We start from the raw sequence: 24,531 nt of genomic DNA, 5'->3' as shown, positions 1-24,531 counted from the left end.
AGCATCTCCCCATTTTCCCCAGTCCCTGCTAACCACCACTCTACTGTCTGTTTCTCTGCGTTTGGCTGTTTTAGATTCCACATAAGTAATAGCATGTGCAGATATCTCTTGGAGCTCATGTTTTTATTTCCTTTGGATATGTACCCAGAGGTGGGATTGAAGGATCACATGGTAGTTCTATTTTTAACATTTTGAGTAAACTCCATACTGTTTTCTGTAGAGGCTGCACCTATTTACATTCCCACCAATAATGTAGGAGGATTCCCTGTTTCTCCACTTTCTTGCTAACACTTGATATCTCCTGTCTTTTTGATGATAACCATTCTAACAGGTGTGCGGTGATATCTCGTTGTGGTTTTGATTTGCATTTCCATGATTAGTGATGTTGAGCATCTTTTCGTGGTCCTGTTGGCCATTCGTATGTCTTCTTTGAGAAAATATCGATTCGGTTCCTCTGCCCATTTTTAATTGGATTGCTTTTATTTTACTACTGAGTTGTGTGAGTTCTTCATATATTTTGGATATTAACCCGTTATCAGATATATGATTTGCAAATATTTTCTCCTATTCTGTAGGTTGCCTTGTCATTTTGTTGATTGTTTCTTTTGCTTTGTAGAAGTCTTTTAGTTTGATGCAGTCCCACTTATTAATTTTGGCTTTTGTTACTTGTACTTTTGGTATTATATCCAAAAAATCGTTGCCAAACCTAAAGTCAAGGAGTTTTTTCCTATGTTTTCGCCCAGATTTTTTATGGTTTCAGTTCTTATGTTTAAGTCTTTAATCTATTTTGAATTAATTTTTGTGAGTGATGTATGACAGGTGTTCAGTTTCATTCTTTTGAAAGTGGTTATCCAGCTTTCCCAACAACATTTATTTTAGAAACTATCTTTTCTCCATTGAGCATTCTTGGCTCCTTTGTCAAATATTAGTTGAGGGTTTATTTCTGGGCTCTTGATTCTGTTCCATTGGTGTATGTGTCTATTTTATGCCAGTACTATATTGTTAGGACTACTATAGTTTTGTAGTATAGTTTGGAATTAGGAAGTGTGATGCTTTCTTTCATGGTTCCATACAAATTTTAGGATTGTTTTTTCTATTTCTGTAAAAAGTGTCATTAGAATTTCAATAGCAATTACACTTAATCTATAGGTGGCTTTGGGTGGTACAGGCAGTTTAACAATATTAATCCTTCCAATTCATGAATGTGGGATATCTTTCGACTTGTTTACATCTTTGATTTCTTTCACTAAAGTCTTGTAGTTTTCATTATATAGATATTTCACCTACTTGGTTAAATTTATTCCTAAGTATTATATTGTCGTTGATGCCATTGTGAATGAGATTGTTTTATTCTTTTTTCAAATGAGTCATTGCTAGTGTACAGAAACACAATTGATTTCTGTATGTTGAATTTGTATCTGCAGCTTTATTGAGTTTGTTGATTAGTTCTGATAATTTTATGGTGGAATCTTTAGGATTTTCAATATATAAAATCCTATCTGCAAACAAAGACAATTTTGCTTCTTCCTTTTCAGTTTGGATACCTTTTATTTATTTATTTTCTTGCTTGATTTCTCTGGCTAGGATTTTTAGTACCATGTTAAATAGGAGTGGTGAAAGTAGGCATCCTTGTCTTGTTTCTGATCTTAGAGGAACAACTTTCAACCTTTCACCATTGAGTATGATGTTAATTGTGGCCTCATCACATATGGCCTTCATTTTGTTGAGGTATATTCCTTTGACACCCAATTCATTGAGTGTTTTTATCATGAATGGATGGTGTATTTTGTCAAATGTTTTCTTCTTCATCTATTGAGATGATCATATGATTTTTATCTTTCATCTTTCTATTGTGGTGTATCATGTTTACTGATATTTATATGTTGAACCATCCTTGCATCTTAGGGATAAATCCTACTTGATTATGATGTGTGATACTTTTAGTATGCTGTTGAATTCATTTTGTTAATATTTTGTTGAGAATTTTTTACATCAAGAATATTGGTTTGTAGTTCTCTTTTCTTGTAGTATCCTTATCTGGCTTTGGTATCAGGGTAATTCTGGCCTTGTAAAATGATTTGGGGAGTTGAAAGGATAGGTTTTAAAGCTGACATTAGGTTCCTTTACTATTTAGGATTTCTGGTCTATGAGGTATTTATCTTGTTTTTTTTTAGTACAACTATGTCATATTTTCTGTTTTCTTATTTTGTCTTTCATTTTTGGTATTTAGAGCATGGTGGGTAAAATTGGTAGTGAGTTCTCAAAGTGAATTCACACAAAATCTTGATCAGAATACATTACTGCTGCTACTACTACTATTATTACTACAAAGAATTACTGAAAGTTTCCCATGTGTCAGGCTCTGTGCAAAGCAGCTTCTTGCATTCTTTAACTAGAGCCCTTCTAGCAACTATTTGGTAAATCTTGAGTTTATGAATGACAAAAGTGAGGCTCAGAAAGGCTACAGATGACTTGCCTATGCTCACACTATTAGCAACTTTTAGAGCCTGGATTTAAACTTGGGTTTGATCAATGCCTGTAAACTTGTCCTCCACTTTGGACCATTTTTGACAGGATCCTCCTCAAGGCTGCCTCTCTGTGTTTTCTGTCCAGAGAGGAAGGATGCTGTTCTATTTGAAGAAAACCTGCCCTCATCTAAATAACTTTCTCTCAGCAAGCCTATTTCTCCTAGGAATCTTACGACGCCCTGGGGGCCAGAGGAAGACATGAATCACCACCTGTTAAGGATGTACCCTGGTGTTCTGGAACAAACTTTTTCCCCCATCCAAATCTCTCATCTAGTTCTTTTATCACTTATGTCACCTGGTCTCCCACAGGGCTCCTCCCTCACCTGTGACAAAAGGCTTCTTTGTATGGTCCAGAGAATAGTTTCAAGGGTGAGACCATGTTGTAATTTATAAGACTTGTTTAAGTAAGAGCAGGTAAATGTTGGGATCCAGTTCTTTACTTTGGCAGTTCTTGCCTTGAAGTGGAACCTAGGAATGGCTTCCATGTTTGAGCCACCAGTCCTGATGGGAATAGGACAGAGTCAAAGCTTTCTCACCCCTGTCAGCAGCACATACCATGCTCTAGCCACACTTGCAGGACTCATGTACTATACTGAGAGTCAGGTAGGCCTCCAATCACCAACTAAACCTGGGACCCTGAGCTCTAGGTGCTCAGGGAGCATTCCTGGAACAATTTTCTCCCCAGTACACTCTATTCCTCACCCTGCTTGAGTCAAGACTGTAGAGCAGGTTTCTGTCTTGAGCCCCATACGACATTTTGATTCATTGCCCCTCTAACACTTCAGATCCATGCCCCCACTAATTCTCTATCATCCTTAGCCAAGACCCTGTTCTGCAGCCCCATCCAACTGGTGTGTGTGTATATATATATGCAGTCCCATCCAACTGGTGTGTGTATGTGTTAGTGGTATTGTGTGGTGTATACACACACACACACACACACACAATATACATATATATATATATATATATATATATATATATATATACACAACTGGTGTGTGTATGTGTGTGTGTGTGTGTGTGTGTATATACACACACACACATATACATATATATATATTTTTTTTCCTGCCTTGCTTCTTCTAGGCCAGCTCTCTAAGACCCAAGATGCTTTCTACACCCAGCCCCTGTGCTGGGTCTTGATGCCTGTGGATGGCTCTTGGCTATGAGTCACCAGCCTCCTTAGTTTCCCTCAACCCGGCTTCCAGTCTTGTCTCCCTCCTGCTCTAAGGTGACAGGTCTCTTTAAGTGATGCTTGCTTGACTTATAATACCTTGGCTATCAGTCTTTGCCTATCTCAATGTTTCTCCGACCATTTGGACACCACTACTTGCTTCAGAAGGCCCGCTCACTTTGCATAACTAATTTCAGAGGGAATTTGGCTCTAGAGGTGGTGCTTCTCACATGCTTTATCACTGACTTTCTCAGTTGATTTACAAAATTAGCATCTTAACCTTTTTATCCCCCTTAAACACAAATGACTGAATTGAATTTTGATTTTTCTGTAGAGGAAAAGAAAATCTGGAATAAAGACCACGTTCTGACCCCCACATTCCTGGCATTCATTATTCTGCTTGTACTGTTGATGGGATGTGTTATCGGTGTGTGCCTGGATGTGTTTGCGTGCACTGAAAGGATCATATGGAACGATTCTGGAGACCTTTGTAAATCAGCTTGGGAAGAACTGCAGGACACACTTAAAGAGGAAGCTGAAGACATAGTTGGCCCAGGTTGGTCTGGGAGGTGCTGGGTGGTAAGTGAGGAAAGTCATTTTACCAATGTTGGCAGCAACTCACCTACCTTCTTTCCAGGCCAGAAGGATGATGGCCATTGGCATGGGATCAACAATTTATTGCTGTTTTCCTCAAATAATAGAAAAATAGTGGCCATAGCTTGTAAAGGACAAATGTAAAGGATATTAGTATGGAATCTGATTGATATAATTTTATTTTTGAGGAATGCAAATTCCTTTAAAGCAAGAAAAAGTAGCACACATTAATTTATGGGGTTATTTGAGGTCTTATTTGCAGAGCAGGAAAATGAGTATGAGAAAAAGATATTTTCTTCTTCCTTAGCCGGAAACTCACATGGCTTTATTTGTGGTTTGGGTATGTATTTGAAATGAAAGGTCAAGGGATATCACAAGAAAGAAATTTATGCTTACATTGGTCACTTGCTCCAAATTCTGCCCTAAGAAATACAAACTTTATTCCCCACTATATTGGTTGTGAATAGCTGTTCCTCCTCCAAGATATTTTACAAATGTCTGAGTAGATTTTTGATAGTTAATGTAACTATATTATTGTTGGTTAATTCTTGTTTACATGTGGATTATTCACCTGTGAGCAATGTACAAACATTTCTTTTTAATTCCAGTATAGACAGTCTGGTACAATGGTAAAAAGCAAAGAACTAGGAATGAGAAAATTGTAAAGCAGATCACACAGTGCTTCACATGCAGAAAATAATCAATAAAAGTTATTGTTACTATTATTATTATTATCATGTGTAGTCACTAAATGTACAACTTTAGGCAAAGCCACTTGTACCCTCTTATATATAAAAGTGGCTTGCCTACATTCTGGGGTTATGGCAATAATAAATAAAGATAAAGAAAATTAAAAATGCTTTGAAAAATTAAAAATGACAATCCAAGGTAAGACATTATAATTTCCTTTATCTTCCAACAAGCTTCTGGAAATCTGTCTTTATTTGCTGGTGCCTGCTCCTGGAACACAAAGTGGCTTTATTATTTACTGAAAGAGTTGTAATAAAGTCAGGAAAATCCAATGTGTGTATAGAGATATAATGTAAACTATGCTAAATACAAGGGAATGCTGGCTTTTTTCCAGTTTTGCTTTTTCAAATTATAGCTTGACCTCCTCCAATATGGAGAATTGCTTGTGGGCTATGTTTGGTCCTTCATCTCTTTAAGTAGCCTGGCCTGGAGTAGTGAAGTACTTCTACTCTGGCCTCAGGAAATAGCAGTTTCAGAGGGTTACCTGTAGGTTGTATCAACACTCAGGTTGGCTGCAGCTAACTCTGATGGAGGTATCCACGCAGGTAATGTGTTCCCAGCAACCCATTTTGTCCACTCAAATAAGCCAGGCTCTACACGAATCTTCAAGTGATTTTCTTGTTGTAAACCTTAGAGGTAAAATAATAGGAAGATGATGGAAACACCACCATGTTCTCAGTGGGAAAGTAAATTAGAGGTCAAATTGTTATAAAAATTCTGGTAAACCTTCTATTCTCTTTCCTACCAGATGCTACATATAATGAAAAGAAACTGGAAATGTGGGTTTGGACCAGGGTTTTTAATTTTTTTTTGTGTTACAAATATATGAGTTTAATACTCTGGCTTTAAGTAGTATCTGGCTTAACGAAAAAACAAGTCATTATCCATATAATTTATACAGTTCCGTGACTAATATCATCCCTTTTTCCAAAGTAAGTTCCAAGATTGCCTTATGAAGAAATTTCAGAAATTCTTTTAGCATCCACTACTCTACAATAGTTTACATTGTATTTGAATATTGTGTAAATTATTCATTTTCTCTATGAGATTTTCTGATGTTGAATATTTACAAATGCCAGGGCACGAGTCCCACATCATAGTGTAATCACACTCAAGACAGGAATTGTCCTTGTTTAACTCTCTTTATATTGCCTTAATTTTTCTGTACAAATTTAATATATAATGCATTTTAATACATAAATGCATTCTGGTTTACTTAAGATTAATGAATAGAAGTCTCAAATATAGTGTAAATTCTTTGTTGGCTCAGCTATTTCTGGCTCATTTGTTTGTTCGGAATAGGTAAACATTTCAACACTGTTCTTCTCGTTTTCTTTCCAGGGGAATGAGAATGGTGATCCCTCTATCTTAAGCCTCCATAGATTTTATGGCAAAATTCGAGTATCTTTATAGCAATGGTGCTTTTAAAATCATTCCAAATAACTAAAGAAATAGGGATGATTAAGATGGGCAGATACTTAGAAGCACCACTGCTGCTGAAAATAAGAGGCAAACAGAGCAGAGTGGGAGGAAGTGGCTTCGCTATTTCAGTAAAGAGAAAGGATCACTCCGTAAACTTTAAATTATTACCAGGCAACAATATTTTACACTCCCACAATTCATTCAAGAAAATAATATTCAAGAAAAAAATTATTTGTATACTTCCTTTCATAGTGCTTTTGCTGCCAGAGTACTGTTTTGGGACTTTTGTAGAGACATACTCTGAAAGAATCATTGCTAAAAAGTCCAAATTTGAAGGTTTCAATTGGCTAATGTCCTACAAATCTGCCTGGAGACAGAAGAATGGACTAGCTGACCTTTAACAAGTCTTACCTTTCAAGATGTTGTATGCAGTCTGAACACAGCGCAAGGATGGGGAGCAATAGATGTGATCAATAATGGTGTTACTCTCTAATAAGGCTTCCCCTGCAAAGAAAACCAAAGGGGAATCAATTTGATGGATTTACTCAGCCTTGGCTTAACCTTCAATGTGGGAGAGGGTACCAGGTAGATGCTGCAAATCTCCCTTTTTCACTGGGGGCTTACACAGAGCCAGTAGTTTCAGCCTTGTTTCCAACAAATCCCTTGATCAGAGTTTCTATGAGAGACCAAATGAAAGGCCCCTTCTTATCTTTTTCTTTCCTTTTCCCTGGTGCTGATAAGTGGCAAAATGTCCATCCGAGAGACCTAGAAACATGATAATGCTAATCTCAAGTTTGTGATAAAAGTGAGAGAGTCTATATGGTGAAAATTAGGTCTTGTTTTAATTTTATCCTGTGCTAAACAAAGTTTCAACTATTCTTGGACACTAGAAGTAAATCCCAACACCTGATACTTCAGCACATTTCTTATGGAATCCATGTCTTTTCTCTACTGGATAAAGTCTAAACACCTTAATATGGTGGTCAAGGTCTTTTGTGAAATTGTCTTTATTCGTTTTGCCAGCCTAATTTTATGCCTTGCTCACAATCTATGCTCTAGAAATAAGATAACTTGTTTCCTCCATACTCTTTATGCTGTTTCTCATGTGTATGACTTTATGTTGTTCTCACTGAGAATTCCCTTCCACACCCTCGTTCCTTCTTTGCCCAGCTGACTTCCACTTCAGGTCTCAGCTTACCTCTTATCTCTTATGTGTCTTTTTTTGTGCTTCCATAATTCTCTACACATACTTTTATTTTTGAATACTATACTGTAAGTTATTTATGTACTTATAAGTTTGTTTCCCTGAGAGTGGGGATTCATGCTTAGATCCCCAATATCTAGCACAGTACCTGCACAAAATAAGTGATCAATCAATATGTGTTAGGTGATTTTACAGGACAATGCTGCTGTCTCTGTGTGGCACATTCTCTGCATAGAACTGAGCATCTGAAAAGGATCAATTGGCCTCCATACATTCAGCCACTCCAGGGTTCCCTTCTCCTTTCCCTTGTGCTAGAAGCTGACCTCTCTGCCACACCAAGTCTAACCTTGCCCCATTACTGGATCATATGCCCCTCAGTAGGAGTTACACCTTGTTCACTTTGGTAAACCATGCCAAACGCAGTGCGCTCAACTTAATGGTTACATAAGAAATCCCTTGAGGAAATTTACTGCTTTTAGGAAAGTTATGGAATTCCCGAGAAGTGTGCTGACATGCCTATTGAAACCAGCATTCTGAGGACGTGACCAGGAATGGCTGTGCAATCACTCCAGGACACTTACCCACTAGTCTTGCTTGCATGCATCCAAACACAGTGATAGGAGCATCTTTCTCGTAATCCCGGAAACCACCACTTCTCTGAGGTAAGCTATGAGGCATGTTCAAGTTGGTGCGTATATAGCGGCCTAGAGAAAAGTCAAAGGCTATGTGAGTTCCTTATTTCCTTAAGACTTCCATTGCTGATCCTCATAGCCTCTCCATTTTTATTCCTTTTTGGCCAAAGGGACTAAATTGAGCTCTCTAGAAAATACCAAGGCTTACACTTTTCCTTTGGTGGAGCGTCTTAGGATCTACTTCTTCATTCTGCTGACAAAAGTGACAAGAGTAGAAACCAGACACTCTAAAGCAGGAGGGCTTCTTTGATATGCAAGTCTCCCTATCTTAAACATGCCACTCAAATAAAAAAGGAATTAAAATAAGCCAGGGTGATTTAATGGTGGGAATTCTGGCTGTGAAATGAGGATACCTGTCTCTAACTCTGAAATTGCTACAAGATCATGGTAAAATATTTGCCTTCTTTGGTCCCTGGTGTCCCAGTTTATAGAATAGAGACAAGAACATTTACCTTTTTCTTAACACTCAAGACATACAGGAAGGATTTACGAATGTAACAGATTACGGATTTTTCTATATCCCACGTAACCATATGACTCCATCTAGATAAATGTAGCTTGACTGTGCCCCCTAGAGGCCATAATAGGAATGCCAATGCTGAGCAGGCCTACCAGTTACTCACCTTTGGCATCAAAGCACTGGGATAGCCAGTACTTCCCAAACACGACATCCATCCTCTCACCATGCCGACACACAAAGAGGCATCTCTTTTGAGGCCCAGGCTGGCTGTTGACTCTCAGAGGCTGCAGATAAAGAAAGGCTATTAGTGAGGAAAACATGAAAAAGTTGACATGTCCTGGAGCTTCAGAGTAAGTTCTGCCAATGTATGACTTGGATAAGCCCCTTACCTACCTTGTATTTTGGGTGGCCTATCTGTAAAATGGGGATAGTAAGACTCATTCTACAGATCTCACAAGTTATTTTGAGGGTCAGATGAGTTGAACTGCAGGTGCTTTGCAAAATAAGAAGGGTTATGAAAATGGTATTATTGTTGCTGCTACTATTATTAGCAGGAGTGGTGTTTGGCCAATACTAAAATGTGAAAGCCACTTGAGTTACAGCTCAGAGATAAAACTAGCCAGTATGTAGAGATAGCCATCTAGTGGGACAACTTCTTGCCCTAAAGAGCTGTTTCATCAGCTTCTTCAGGGAGTGAAGACTTTTATTGTCACAAATATGTCTACCTTATTTCTAATGTGTGGTTAGAGCACATGGTTCAATGGTCTCCTCCAGCAATAAGGTCTGGTTTGTCAATTCTAATCACAGTTTAGGCTCTGTTGTCCAACTACATACACATTCGTATTCCCAGAAATGATTCAAGAAGGACTACTGCTACTTCTGGGTGATGAAATAGGCGAGTCTAGTCAACAGCGTGTCCAAATGACTTTGGTTTCTATAACTGCAGAGTGGATTGTTATAAATGTTTATATATTCCTTCTTTCTGATAGAGTCAGCTATTCCCAGTTTCCTTAGTGCTGCCAGCTTCATGTTGGTCAGCATTTACATTTGTTTCCAGTTGCCCTGACAAAATTAATATGTAACATGGTGGCATAGTCTTCCCCATCTCTTCTCCCACTGTTCCCTAATTCAAGCCCTGGGCTCTAGCCAATGTGATCTAGTCTCATGATTCTCAACATGTTTGAACTTTCAACTTGCCTTTGTCTGTATTGTTCAAAACGACTCTTCCCACTCTCATTCTGCAAACTTTCTGGCATATACGGAGCACTCCAACATACACTGAACACTCACTATGCACCAGGTACTGTGCTAAGAGCCTTATTATTTATATTTCCTTAAATATTTAATATTTAATATTTTTCATTAGTTGACATACAACATTATATTAGTTTCAGATGTACAAAATAGTGATTCGACATTTATATACTTTACGGTGTGATCACCATGATAAATTTAGTAACCATCTGTCACTGTCCAAATTTATTATGATATTATTGACTATATTCCCTGTGCTGTATATTACATTCCCGTAACTTATTTATTTTATAACTGGAAGTTTGTACCTCTTATTCTTCTTCACCTTTTCACCCCCTACCCTATTTCCTTTAATCTTCACAATGGCCTGCAAAATACATACAATGATTACTTTTTTACAGGTAACATGTTCTCCCCTCTGCAGCATACCCCTCCTTACAAGACCAGACCCAGATGCTGGTAGTCATTGTCAGGGTCATCCATTTGACTCTTCCTAGTCTTGAAATTTTGTGTATCTTAGCAGCCTCACACTTGGTTCATAGGTAATCAGTGACTCTTGAGTAGAGTGGAGGATGCGATCCTGGCAGTCAGCCTTACCTGTGTGGGCTGGCAGATGATAGTCAGGGGAGTCATCTCTCCCAGGCCCTGGTCCTCATATGAGCGCCTCTCCAACATGCCATCACCAAATGAGAGAGCATTGGAAGATGATGTATTTAAGATCGAGCAAGAACTACAGAGGAAGATAAGGAAGATATTAACTGCTTTGGCTAGAAGTCATCAGCATGTCATCCTTGGACTAACAGGAACTGCTCCCTGGGCAGTGCAATGGTAGGGAAATCTGAGTAGGGGGTGCCCCACTCCTGGAACATCTTGTTTTATGCTGAAATCTTGCAGTTAATAAAGGAGGTAGATGGATTTCTGTACTTGAAGCAGATGAATTCATCTTTCTGGGAAAGGATGGAGCCTATGATTTTGTGCTTATTAAGATGCCACAGGCATGGTTGGCACCAAAGGCATTTTAAAGAATAATGAGGTATCAATTTTGCACCATTGTTCTCAGCTATTTTTCTGGCTCTAAAGAAATAATTCCTGTTTCCTTTAATCTTTTCCATGGTGATGTCCATCTAAACTGACAAATTAGAGGGAACATTTTTATTGTCTCTATCACTTTGCCTGCAGCTCCTAATGGTCAAGGAAACCTTATAGCCATATACCCTATTCTACCTTCTTCAGTCTCTACATACCTGGTGAGAATGACCTCCTCTTTAATAATTAAATAACTTAATAGTTTAAATAATTCTGTATTTAATCATCTTGTTGGAAGTGAGATGGAGAAAGGGGTTTAAAGTTGTGAGCCAAGAACTCTCATTTCTGGGTGTAACAATATAACTACAGAAGCCTAAAAGAGGTCTTGTTGAAAGGGAGGCAGCAAATCATTTCACGTTGAAATTATTTTCATTATTTAAGACCTCCAAAAAGCTTTATCTAATAAACATTGCAATTTAAGTATGATTATTAGGCAAATCTGTGAACAACTCCTTCTGTATCACTGGGTAGATCAAGGGAGAACACTGAAACTTTTGATTTCTTGCTTCTTTACAACTAGGCTAACATGCAACCCAGTTTGCCCAGCATAGCCCTGGTTTTTATCTGCTGACCCAGCAATCTGTGCAGTTTAACACATCTGTTCTTGATTGTTCATTTTTAACACAGTATTATTCCTAGAATTTAATTTTGCAAAGAACTTTTCATAGTTACAATAAAAAGCTAATTGGTTGTTAGTACAAATTCTTTCAAAAAACTGTATGGTTTTAGCACCCTTTTCACTCTTTGAAGTATCCCTTTCTTTGACTGTAAATACACAAAGGTCACAGAAGACACAAGCCCTAAAAAATGTGAAGTTTCAGCCCTTGTGCATATCAGAATCACCAGGGAAGATTTAAAACATACTCATGCTTGGGCCCCACTCTTAACAGATTATGATTTGCAAGTCTGGGGTGGGACCCAGGGACCTACAGTTTAACAAAGCTGTATCAAGAAGTGTGATATACAGTCAAATAAGATCTATTATGGTAAAATTTAAGCAACTGTAAACCAAAGAAATCTTATGCCCTTCACATAGTCTAATAGACCATCTGTTCTCCTTTATTTTAAACTGAGACTCTCCCAAACATCACACAGTTAAAGAAAATTCACTTTCACTGTCTGATTCATCAAAGCTTCAGGGCGTGAAATGTCTGGATGTAATTGTCTTGACATCATGCTTGTACCTGCCCCTTAATTTCATTTATTATAGCTGTGAAGACACTGATAGAATCCCGTCTCTTTCTCCTTTAGCTCAGTTGGCAAGGAGAATGCCAACCTCCTTCTCTTAACTGTCACTGTAATCAAAGGGCCTGACTCACTCTGAGACAGTTTGGGGCTGTCAGTTCCAGTAAGACAACAGTCAGACGCTTTATGTTGAGAGAAGCATAGGGAGGAAGCTGACTCCCGAAACGTCTTCTTAAGTACCAGGAAGGCACTGGTACCTCCCTAGGACACAACAGTTCTATATGTAAGCCCAGAAGTACCAGCCAGACCACCCTGATTCAGAAGACATGATGTGGCTTTACCAATTGACAAATATCTAGGGATACTAAGAACCAGGCAAGATGCTCTAATAAAGGGTAGAAGGAGAATATTTCCTTAGGATGGACTCAGACAACTGAGGACTAGGTAGGAAGGATTGTGAAGGGTCAGAGACCCTAAGGCTTTACTTGTCGCTTGAATCCCCTTTACAACTTCCCATCAAGTCAGCCAGGTCATGCTCCATCACTCCCTGAGGCTCTACCTCCTTGAGTCTCTCTTTGGTTAGAGGTGAGAGAAAACTCACCTCCCTGAGTCATTTCCACTTCCAGGGTTAAGTAGGAAAGGGCAACTCTTCTGTAGAATCATTTTTGTAGAGGAGACATTTGATTTGAAGAATATATAAGAGTAGTAGAAAACACAAATTAGAAAAAAGACCCCCCCAAAGATCATAAAGTTAATGACTACTTTAGATTAAGTGCTATTATATATGTGGCACTGATCCATGTAAAGCTGTCTTTTATTGCAGTCTTCACAACACCCCTGTGAGTTAATTGCAAATAATTGCCATCTTCATTTTATAGATTAACAAACAGAGGTTCGGAGAGGTAATGTAACTTGGCCAAGTTCACACAGCTGGTAGGTGGGAGAGTTAGGATTTGAATCCAAGACAGCTGGAAGAAAACTTCAAATTCTTAATTATAACATTCTAACACCTAATGTTAATATTTCCCCACTCTCAGTAGGGTTGGCTGTGGAAGCTGATAGTTTAATTTCAGACATGGTTTCCTGGGAAATAACATCACTAGTAATTTTTCAAATTAAAAGGAGATAACATACAGACCTCCCTGTGATCCATGGACTGAAGTCGCTTAGGTTTACCCATGTTTCAGCCTGACCTCTAATTTGGGCAAGAGTGGGCTTGGATATAGTGATCTGAAATAAGTCAGCAGGGCTTCCCACATACTATTCTTTTATATGTGACCCTACTCTTAAGAAAGTAATCTAAGAACAGTTCATCAACAAGAACCTTTTAATTCTGTTTATTCATGTATATTATGCTTCACTTGTTTTCATAATGATAAAATAGTAACTTTGGAAACCCAACTTATTTATTTCGATGTTCAGAAACATTTCTGGAAAAAAAAAACATTTAGGGAACATAAGGCAGCTTCAACCTTCCAATTTGTGCCACACAACACTGGATGTTCATGGGGCAGGAGTTAGGGGTGGACTGGAAGGAAGAGGAAGGAGTTGCTGGGTACTGGGTGACTAAGGAAGAAGATGTTCTTTTCCATCTTCGGGTTTGTGGTTTGTCTGCTGGCTGCTAACCAGGGTAGGGGACCTTTTTTCCTTTTCTCCCTCCAGGCAACGTACTCACTGAAATCGCACCACTCTGCTTCTCTTTTATGGTGGCAATAACAATGTTAGACACCATGCAGCTGGAGCTCAGAGCTTCCGGCCCTCAGCCACACTGGCACATGGAAAGAACAAGAGGGAAGGAAAACAAACCAGCATGCACACCCTGGCTAGATGCCTGAGTGCGCCAGGGAAGGGCTGGCTTTGAATTTCTTGGATTAGGAAAGAGAAGGTGCCTTTTATTCCTATTTTATCTACTGAGAAAAAGCTGGCCATACAACACAGGGCACTCTGAACATGAGAGCAGTTTGGTTTAGTGAGAAATGAGTGACTGCGGGGGCGGCGGGGGGTGGGGACCATGTGTCATTTTAGGTTCTGGCAGTTGCCCATTTCCTTATACATACTCTCTGTCATCTAGGCATTTGTGTGCAAATTCTGAGGACTTGCTCTAAGGGCCACCAAGTAAGTAAGTGGCAGTTAGGACTCCTAATGCTTGCAAACCCTTTCATTACTGATCTGGATGGTGTAGGGGAAACTACCTTGCTGCTGTGGGGAGTCAGACCACTCTGAGCAACGACCCAGGACAAAGTGGACAGAAACCTGAAAGCCATGAAAATTCAGCACCAGGATGACCCACACTTCAGTCATAAGAGGTGGACCCCTAAGCAGCCCCGATTTAGTCTTTGATCTGGAACTCAGACAGGTAGTTACATCAAATGAGACAGGCAGAGTGAAACAGAGCGATCCATTGCTCATTTTTCCTGTGCCCCAAGTCAGTTCCTTATTGGAGATCTGGAACTAACAGACTTTCTTCCCCATGGACTCCATTTACTGTAATTACTGCCCAGTGTGTCTAAAATGAAGTCCATTTCCCTGCCACCTCCTGAAAATCCACAATGTTCCTCAAAAAACAGCAGGCAAAGAACTTTGAGTCAGCTTACCCATGAAATATCCAGGTGCTACATTCATCAGCCTTGGTGATGTAATTCTCAGGCAGTAGTCCAGAACAGCCGGTGGTTAAGGAGGTGCCATAGATCCAGCCCTCACTGGTGCTGGTCTGCTCCATGGGAGACATGAAGATGAAGTCCCCAGGGACCAGCTCCAGCTCATCGTCATTCTGTGGGGTGTAGGGGTAGATCACCTGTAATGTCTGAAAAAGGAAGAGAGGGATGAGAGAGGCCCACATGTGACATGTTTTTCCAAGTGCCTCCAGGGCAGATGTGTGTTCTGCTTTCACAGTGCCTACGTCCAGATGTTGACATTTACAGGCACCCCTTGGGGCTGCAGGCTCTGAGTAGATTTAGATTTAGATCAGAAAGCATTTCTTCTCTTTTCAGAGTATTGTGGGTATGTGCTTGGTGCTACTGGATGGTTACAGACTTTCCTTCAGGCATGTCTTTGCTTCCCTTCAGGATTCAGATATGGTTTTCAGAAATTCATCTGTCTAAAAGCCCATAGGCTCTCCAGTAAACTGCTATACAAATGGGGTTGGACTTAGTTTCTCCTGCTCCATCACTGGAGTAGGCACCATAATAGACACCTGAAATATAGCTCATGAAAAGCTAGTCTTCCACATGGGGGTAATGAATGGGCCAGCTGGAGAGACTATCCTGTAGGAAAGCTTTGAGAATGAAGTATTTCTCTTTTTGTAGATGCAAAAGTCAGCTCGAGTTTGACAGATACCAGGACACAAGCCTGGATTTTACTACCTTATATTTTTTCTTTTGTTTAATGTTTAGCATCTACTTGTAAGAATTCTTGAGTCTATCTCAAGTATGCTTTTCCTCCCTTCCTACACAGGGACTAAACTCAAAGTTTGCTATGTGATTATAAGAACTGAACTAACTGACCTTCATTGCCTTTGAAGCCCTTTTACTCTTAGTAACAATAATAGCTGTATTATTTTTTTGTTGTTGTTATTGTTGCACCCGCTCTGTGCTGAGTATTATCTTAAGGCTTTTCCATATACTCTTTGTGGTATACACAACAGTCTAGCAAAATATTATCACCATTTTACACATAAGAAAACTAAGGACTGGAGAGTTATAGAAGTTATAAAAGTGTATCAACAACTGTTAAAGGCATGGAGCCAGGATTTGAAGCCATGTGTGCTAGAGTCCAGAATTTATGTTTTTTGTATAACTCCGTCCTTCCTCTAGATTTCTATTGCTTGGCATATAAAACTGGCTTGACCCAAAGTAATCTCTAACATACAAGAGATTACATGAAGTACCAACAGGCATTTCTAAGTCCCAATCAAGTGAGAATGTAAACAGCAGAGGGATGAGACCTAGGAGTTTTCCTATGTATCACCTGCTGAGTGTCCCTGCCTAAACCACTTTCCTTCTCTGGACATCTATTACCTTACTGGAACGACCAATCAAACTTGCCTCCTGGGTACAGAAGAAAGAAGGCAAGAAGAAGTTTATATATGCAGGGGAGTGCAGGTAAAAGCCAAATGACCTCAGAAGGAAAGCTTTATCAGAAGGAACAGTAATAAATGAGCTTTTACAAATAAGAGATAAAAGAGGCCAAGTTATTTTTAGAAAATAATTCATGCGGGCACTTGCTGCCTCTTTCCCTCAGTGCCAATGTAGGTCAGGCAGGAAAGCAATTACCCTTTAAGTTAACTGGAGGGCAGTGTTGATTGGAAGATATTTCTTGTAAAATTCCATTGAATTCACCTTCCTTCTCTTAGAAAGGTGACTTTTCAGAGTCCAGCTGCATACAACCCTTAACTTCTTTTTCTTTGCCCTTGGAAGGAGTCCAATCAGCCACACCTTTCCAGTTATATTTAGGACTCATCCTAAGCAATTCTAGGAAATATCAGAATTCTTAAGTAAGATCAACCCATTCTGCTAGTGTTTTCACAGAAACTTGCATCAAATGACTCAGAAAAAGGACATGACATTCCCATCAGCAGAGTCAGAGAAAGCTGCATGTCCCTGACACTCACAGGCCAGATCATTAGGCCTGGACCTGGGGTTCATAGGTTAGTTCTTCCCAACACTTCCAAATCAGTGATGAGGTTACCTGATAGACCCTGAGGTTTTAACTTTTTTCACATTGAAAAAATATCTAAAAGAGATGTTAAACTAGAAAAAATCAGTTCTTTTGCTGTTCAGAACCTGATAAACAAATACAAATATTATTAAATAAATGTAGTTAATTGGATAACAAATTTTTCATTAAACTATGGAAGGATTTTTTGGGTGGATTTCCTATCCTTACTGGTCAGAATCCTTGGATTCTGGGTTCAGCTGTGGTCCTGAATTGCTATTTAGCTTTGGACCAGCCACTTAATCACTTTGTCTCAGCTTCTCCTTTGGAAATGAAAAAGGACTATATTATTTTTCAGAGATAGCACATGCTTCTCCTGGAATGTACTATGGATTCCCTCAAAACAAGGACGCCAGAATCATGCCAACTTTCCACCTGCATTGGGATTCAAATTTTCCACTGATGTCTCCCATGTGACACACACAAATTCTCACCATGTTTGGTCTGTGCTTTAATTTCATGTGTGTCTATTCTTTCTCCCTCACTGGATTCAAAGCCCCCTGAAGATAGGATCATAATTTAAAATTCTCCTATGTTCCATGGTACTTTGCATGTCATAAATAGTCAGCAAGTAGCTGTTGATTGTATGTTCACAGATTTTTTTTGTATATATGTGTTCTTCTCTTCACCTAAGATCAGGATGATGTGTTTTATCTATTAACACTGTGAATTAATATAATATTTAAAATTTTTCCAACATACTTTTCTCCCATATCTATTCTCCCATTCAATATCTATATCATTCCAATAAGGTTGGCAGGGAAGACAGAACAATGAGAATATTACACAGATGAGCTACTTGGCACCCAGAGAGGAGGGATGCAAGCTCAAAGCTTCCTAGTGAGTCTGGCAGAACCTAGACAAAAGCCTGGGCCAAATGACTCCTTGTCTGGTGCTCGTTTCATTGCCTTCATTTGGTACCCATCACCCTGCGACACCGAGCAGCAAAAGCGCTCCTGGTTCTGATTGCACCCCTGCACTGCTGGTAGCGTCAGGAGCCACAGTGAGCCATTACCTCATGGTTAGCAAATCGGATATCCCGAGAGAATATGGTAGCCACCCAGTCACACCCTAGTTTGACATCAATACTCTGAGCTAGTTTCTCTAGGGTTGGTAGGTGGCTAGCTTGGAAGTGGTAAGCCAGGGTCACATGCAGCTGCTTCTTATGAGGTTCCACATGTACTTCTGGAAAAAGGAAGGAAACAGTCTGTTATTACAAAGTGGTAATCATAGCAATGGTGGAAATTTAAGGAAGAACATAGAATTCTGCTTCCCAAATAACAAAGGAGGGAGTCCTGCGGTCAGACAAAGCTGTTTCTCTCCTTCACAGCAGCAGAATAAAGGTGTGCAGGGAAGGTGTGGGAGCGGGGTAGGGGGTATGGTGGTGGATAATAAATCCTGAATCGACCTTCAATTTGAAAGGTAAGGAGCCACATATCTGTAAGAGCTATGGATTAGCTGAGAAGGAATCGTTTTGGTTTGCTCCTCCTCCCAACTCCATTATCACCAGCCCCACTATTCAGATGAAAAAACTGAGGCCTAAAGTGATGAACTAACTTATATAGAAACAAAGAGCTAATTTTATAATCGTGTGAGTCCCAGAGCTATACTAACTTTGTTTTTAAATAAAGTCTCTTAGCTTCCGGGTGGCGCTGATGAGGAAATGAAAGAAAATAAAATAATTTTAAACATGGTTTCTTGACAGCATTTGGGTCAAGTAATTCTTTGTTGTGGGGCTGTTTTGCACATTGTGGGGTCTTTAGCTGCATCTCTGGCCTCTTCCACTGGATGCCTGTAGCATCCCCAAGTTGTGACAACCAAAAATGACTCCAGCCACTGACAAATGTCCTTTGGGGGGCAAAATTAACTTAGCTAAGAATACAGACTGTTATTCTAAGACATCCTAGAAAATAAAACAAAACCACCCAACCTACCTTCTCAAGGGAATGGCTTTTACTTCTCTTTTGTATGTCTTTAAGTGGAGGAACATTTCATCTACTGTCTAAGTTAGGCCCTGAAGAAGATGCAACTAGGCGGAATTTTGGGACTTTGAGAAATTAAGGGTCTTGCTCAAATCACACAGAGATAGAAATAAAAGTTGGATCTTTTGGTTTTGAGTACAATTTCTGTCTTGTTCTTGTCTTGTCTTGTTCGTGTCTTGTTCACGCTGTGTCCCTAGTACTCAGCACGTGATAGGGTTTCTGTGTTTGTTAAATAAAAGAATACACATGAACGAATCTTCTTAAAGGACCTTGGATGAAGGATGACACTAAATCTACTTCTAAAGAAATCTGGTAATGCCAAAAACTCTAGAATTTCTAGGCACAAGTTCTAGGGCAAAGACATGAAGGCATGCTTTTAGGTTGCAAGGAACTGGGCCATTTACATATAGTGGGGCTACCCAGTTCTCTAAATCACCACCAGGGGGCTGCACGAGGGCTGAGAAGCCAGCCAGACATGTTCTTAAGAGAGTGGTAGCAGATTCCTGGAGAGGAACTGACTCTCCCCTTTCCTACAAGGAAAGCAAGAAAGGGCCTGATTACCTCTCACTCATTTTGCTCTTTAAGAATCAGCTGCAGTCCTGGCCAAGACCTGCTTTACTCACTTGTGAAGGGTTTGGCTTTTGTGGGACATTAGTTTTGGTTCTTGTGGGCGTTTTAGTGGTTTTGACAATAGCTGCTGTGGGATAAGAAAGGGCCATTTCCCTGAGTTTGAGGGATGGGAAGAGGAAATCGTTTGTCTCTCTATTATGCCCTTTTTCTAAAGTATTAAGCTCCTCTGAAATGACAGGTTCCACCAAGTCATAAAGCAGACACTAGTCCCTGGGGAAAAGGGAGTTCCTGGGGAAGAGGTGTAAGGAGGCCCCAGTCCTGAAGTAGAGGAGATGTCTTAAAAGCCTAGAGTTCCCCTGAGAGTAGAGATCTTACTGTGACCCTGTTCAGTGATGCTGGGCCCTCATTACATGCTCCCTAGAGTTCCAAGCCTTATTTGGGGCTTTTCTGGTAAAAAACTGAGAGCAAAATGTCCCAAGTTGGGCATAAAAACAGCAGCAAGGAACAAAGGCAGGTGAGGTATAGGCCAAAAGTCAGGAGACCAAGGGGCAAAAAGTGTGGCTCCATTCAAGTCTTTCCCTCTCTGGCCTCTGACTCTCCCTGCAGTGTGGGGTTGGCAAGCTCAGGTCTCCTCCAGCTTTGCACCCCATCACTCAGATTGAGTTGTGCAGCTCACACCATCTGCTCTGGGCAGGCTGGCCTCCATACTGTCCTCTGCACTCTCTACTCTGGTCAGGGTGGCCTCCATACTGTCCTCTGCACCCCTGTTCCTTTCTGCCTGTGCTCATGCGGCCCACCCTCCTGCAGGGCCCTTCCTCCACTGGGATCAACATTATCCTAGTGTGAGTGTCCTTTCTTCTGTGAAGGTGGAACCACTTCATCTCATGATGGCCTCTCTCTTCTCAGAGCTCTCTTAGCACACGGTGCTTGAATCAGGTTTCCCCACCGTGCCTCTAGCCAGGAGGAACCACTTCTTACTTTTTGTCGCATTCCTCATGGATAAACACATAGCAGGTATCCAATATATACCTGCTGATTGTGATTGTGTTCTTCAGGAATCCAACAGAGACTCCCCTCACCTCATTGTTAGTCTTTCTTCCTGCAGATAAAGTTCATGTTGAGCTACGTGAGCTTGCCTGCACCTCTAGTCAGACAGGAGAAACTTTACCCACTTCTCCCTCTTTTCCTCTTTCCATGCCTCTACCACTGTCTCTAAATCAACACACATCCTGAGCATCCCTTTAAGCTAATTCCTTTGATGGGAAATTTCAGTTGCTTGAACTAAGAGATGCCATAAAAAGAGCAGGAGACATCTTGAAGGGATGACATTTTTGGATGACTTCTGAGGCTTAGGGGCCTGTCTAAATGGTTTTAGTAAGTTGGAGGGAGTTTGGCTCAGTGGATTTTATTATTATTTGATACTTAGTGGTTCTGCTTCACTCTCTGTGCTATGCTACCCTCTGAGCAAAGCTCTAGGTCCTCAAGGAGTGAACTGCGAGACCTAGATAGATGCTTACTTGAGAGGGAGTTTGGGAGGAAGAAAGATTCTTTAATTCGGAAGTGAGAGGAGATGGTGGTACTACTATTGGATACATTTATAGTTGAATGAGGAACAATCATTTGTATACTTTCGACTTGGAACAGCCATTGTGTTAGGGAGTAGTCACTGGATATTCTCTCTGGAAAGTTAGCAGGACAGTAGTTCAATATTTCTGAGAGGGAGGAAAGAGGTGTGGGGTGCTGCAGGAGGGAAATGGCTGTATTTTCATGTTCTGCCAATTTCTGTAGGACCCTCCACCTCCTGACTCCATCCCACTCTTTCCACAATAATTTCCTATCCCCTTTCTTCCCAACTTTTTGGTTAACAGGACCCAGGGCTGGCCTGGAAGCTGTGTTGGCTCACCAGTTTTAGATGCAGCCTCTGCAGCAAAGTCGGCAGCAAACTTCTTGAGGACCTCTGCGCTGTCTTCCTTTACGAAGAGGCCGATAAAGTTGGAGGAGGTATAGAGCTCCAGGGGCAGGGGAGCTGAGAATTTACATTTCCAGCGACTGACAGTGGTCTGCAGGGCTTCCCCTAGAGCATCCACCTTGCTGTCCTCACACTGGAAGGGGAAAGCAAGAGGCTACATTCAGAGACAAGGGGAGATAGATGTCTGCTACTACTTAACATTTGGCATCCTCTGCCCAGAGCTGGAGACTGATGATGCAATTACTAAGCCATCACTTCTGTCTGTGAGGAAGAAGAAGAGCTGCAGACTCCCAATTATCTGGAAACAGATTATCCAACTAGTAAATTAAACTGGGGCATGGTTGACATCTTCCCTCCCTCTCAGCTCTGATGTGCCACTTCTATCCTAGCCAGAATGCAGGAAGTCTGGTCCAGCAGAAAGAAAGAATGGAGGAATGTACCAGGAGAGTAGGATGAATTCTTGTGTATTTTCTACTGTTTTACATCACCTGTGCCTTTTCTATTCCTCTTAGATGATCAAAAGTTGACTCTACTTCCACCCCCATGTGGCTGGGAAGAATGAAGCTCAGAAAACTGTGACATCATCCTCCTACCCTCTTTAGAGAACTGGAAGAAAGAATGAGTGTCTCTAAACTCTGAAAGCTTTTGAGAAAGATCCTAGGATGACTAAGAGGAAATAATAATCATTTTAATTTTCAAAGTGAATGGTACAAGAGAAGGTGTTAGGAACATCTTTTTACAGAGAGAGAGAGAGAGAGAGAGAAATATATATCTCTAGGGGAAAAAACCTAAAATATTAAAATAAAATATTGTCTTAAAGTGCTAGCATTCTGTCTTGTCTTGAATATATGTGGATAAATCAATTCTTATCCATCTATACAGAGAGCTAAAGTAGAGTAATATATTACATATAGTGAGGGGGATTTAATTTAGTTATTAAATGAACTTTGTGATAGCTGGGATTCTGGACTAGGAATTATGGCAGGTGAAAGGTATCTGTCATCTCTAGAAAGATCCAGAGAGACAAAAATCTGTGGACGGCATCCATGTGGCTGAAGTCACTTTCTCTGTCTATAGATTACATTTCTTATTCCCAGCTCTCTAATACCTACTCCTTCCTGTTGTAAGAGTAGAAAGGCAGATAATATACAAAGGTGAAGCGAAGTTAGTGAAACTATTCCTGCTGTGCCTTCCAGACCAGTGTATCACTCAGTGGGTCAGGCTTGTCGCTAGGGTTCTGAGGAGCACACAGTCATCATGATGCCACACCAAACATGGCATGTGTCTGGGCCTTGGCAGATATTAAAAAGAGGTTCTGGGTGAGTAGCCATGAGCCTCACTGACTCCTTGAAGGCCTGTCCAACTCTAGGAGCCCATGACTATTTCTGCCTAATTCCTGACAGGCTTTTAGACTTTGGCTCCTGCTCACAGGGCGCTGGTTGGAGACACAGGGCACCAGGCTCCCCAGGTCAGGGGATGGGGGATTGTAGCTCACCATAAAGAATTGACAGAGGGTGATGTGGGGGAAGATGTTGTGTGCCTTATTCTTCCCGCAGATCTGCTTCGACTGTTGCCAAAAGTCAGAGAGCTTCTGTGCTAAGGGGCCAGTGGGACGGAGGTAGAGCACGTACTCCCGGGGCAGGGGGTCATCCAGGAAGGGGTCGCCCACATGGGAGAATAACCTGAAAGGGAGAAAAGAGCCAGTCAGGCCTCACTTGAGAATAATGGAAGGGAAAGAAGAACTTGAAGAGAGAGACCCACCCTATGATGCTCCACACTCAGGTACCACAAGGAGAAAGGTTTTCCCTTTTGCGCTTTAAAAATCTACCCTTTGAAGCTCACACTATATAACCAACTCTCAGATACACTAACTTCTTTTCTGCCTGTCATATTGCAGCCTACAACTCCCTAAAAAATAAAAACAAGCAAACCAAAACAACAACAACAAACACCCCCCCCCCAAACCAAAACTAAAGCCACTATCCAGGAAGCATTCTTAAATAAACTCCAAATCCTTTCCTAATCCACCAGGACAGTTCCAACCCTTGCCTGTTCCTTCAGTTCAGTCTATGATTAAACCCTGTACCCCAAAAGACAAGGGAAGCTTCAGGAGGGTTGACTTGTAGGCTCTACCCTGGGTGATAATATCCCGAAACATAAGTAGGTTTTTACTAAATTGGTTTCCCACCATCCACGCACTTAAAGAGTATCTTTAAGTGCCTGAAGGGAGGGGAGATACTATGATAGGGACTCTATCTTGGAAATACTTTAAATTTCTTTAACTGGTGTTAAAGAGATGCACGCCCTGGGGCCAGGGCAGAGGAGGCAATTGGCTTGATAAATGGGCTTGTCACAAGATCTTTTAACTCATCTCTCTCCGCTCCCCTTCCTCCAAGAATCCATTACTGAAAGGCTGCACATCCCTGCTCATTCACATACACTTAGAGTTAATAATATGCTATTTTCTAAATTTATTTATTTTATACCAACCAGTCACATGCTGCCTGAACACTTCTTCCTCCTGTGGATGCCAAGGCTTTTTGTCTGGAAATAAAAATCAAATTTCTATTGTTAGCATTTTTAGCTTTAGCTTTTCTTATTGCCGTGGCAAGAATTGAATTCAAAGAAAGCAACATCAAAGCCTCCTCAGTGGTGAAGGGGGGACACCTGCAGCAGGATTTCCCCCCAAGGGTCACAGCAAGGCATATGGACAAAGAACTTGTAATTAATTTCCATGTGATTAGCACTGGATTTGCATTCAGCCTGACAGCCCATGCAGTCTATTTTCAGCAGGTTCCATATTGGGGTTTTCTTTCTACTTCCCTAAAAGTTGTCAAGGAGAAGGTTTTTCTCCTTCCTTTTTATCCAGTCACTCTTACTGACCCAGATCCCCCACAGAACATTGTGCTTTTTGTTGTTGTTTGTTTTTGTTTTTCGTTTTTTTT

At 40.6% G+C, this 24,531-nt stretch overlaps 1 protein-coding gene across 2 annotated transcripts in view; it reads right to left on the bottom strand.

Annotated features, from left to right (window-relative positions):
• The window catches only part of UBASH3B (ubiquitin associated and SH3 domain containing B), a 144,920-nt gene that overhangs the window by 8,578 nt on the left and 111,811 nt on the right, over window positions 1-24,531 (bottom strand). For both annotated transcript variants that reach the window (XM_039874725.1, XM_039874726.1), the window contains exons 7-11: window positions 10,679-10,811; window positions 8,991-9,111; window positions 8,257-8,379; window positions 6,883-6,975; window positions 5,534-5,678 (exon numbers count right to left, since the gene is read on the bottom strand). In XM_039874725.1, coding sequence (XP_039730659.1) covers window positions 5,534-5,678; window positions 6,883-6,975; window positions 8,257-8,379; window positions 8,991-9,111; window positions 10,679-10,811 — 615 coding nt within the window. The remainder of the gene's footprint in view (window positions 1-5,533; window positions 5,679-6,882; window positions 6,976-8,256; window positions 8,380-8,990; window positions 9,112-10,678; window positions 10,812-24,531) is intronic.

This window comes from Pteropus medius, unplaced genomic scaffold (assembly GCF_902729225.1).
Source record: "Pteropus medius unplaced genomic scaffold, Ma_sr-lr_union100, whole genome shotgun sequence".
Classification (NCBI taxonomy): domain Eukaryota; kingdom Metazoa; phylum Chordata; class Mammalia; order Chiroptera; family Pteropodidae; genus Pteropus; species Pteropus medius.
This window is presented reverse-complemented; position numbering and strand designations above follow the sequence as displayed.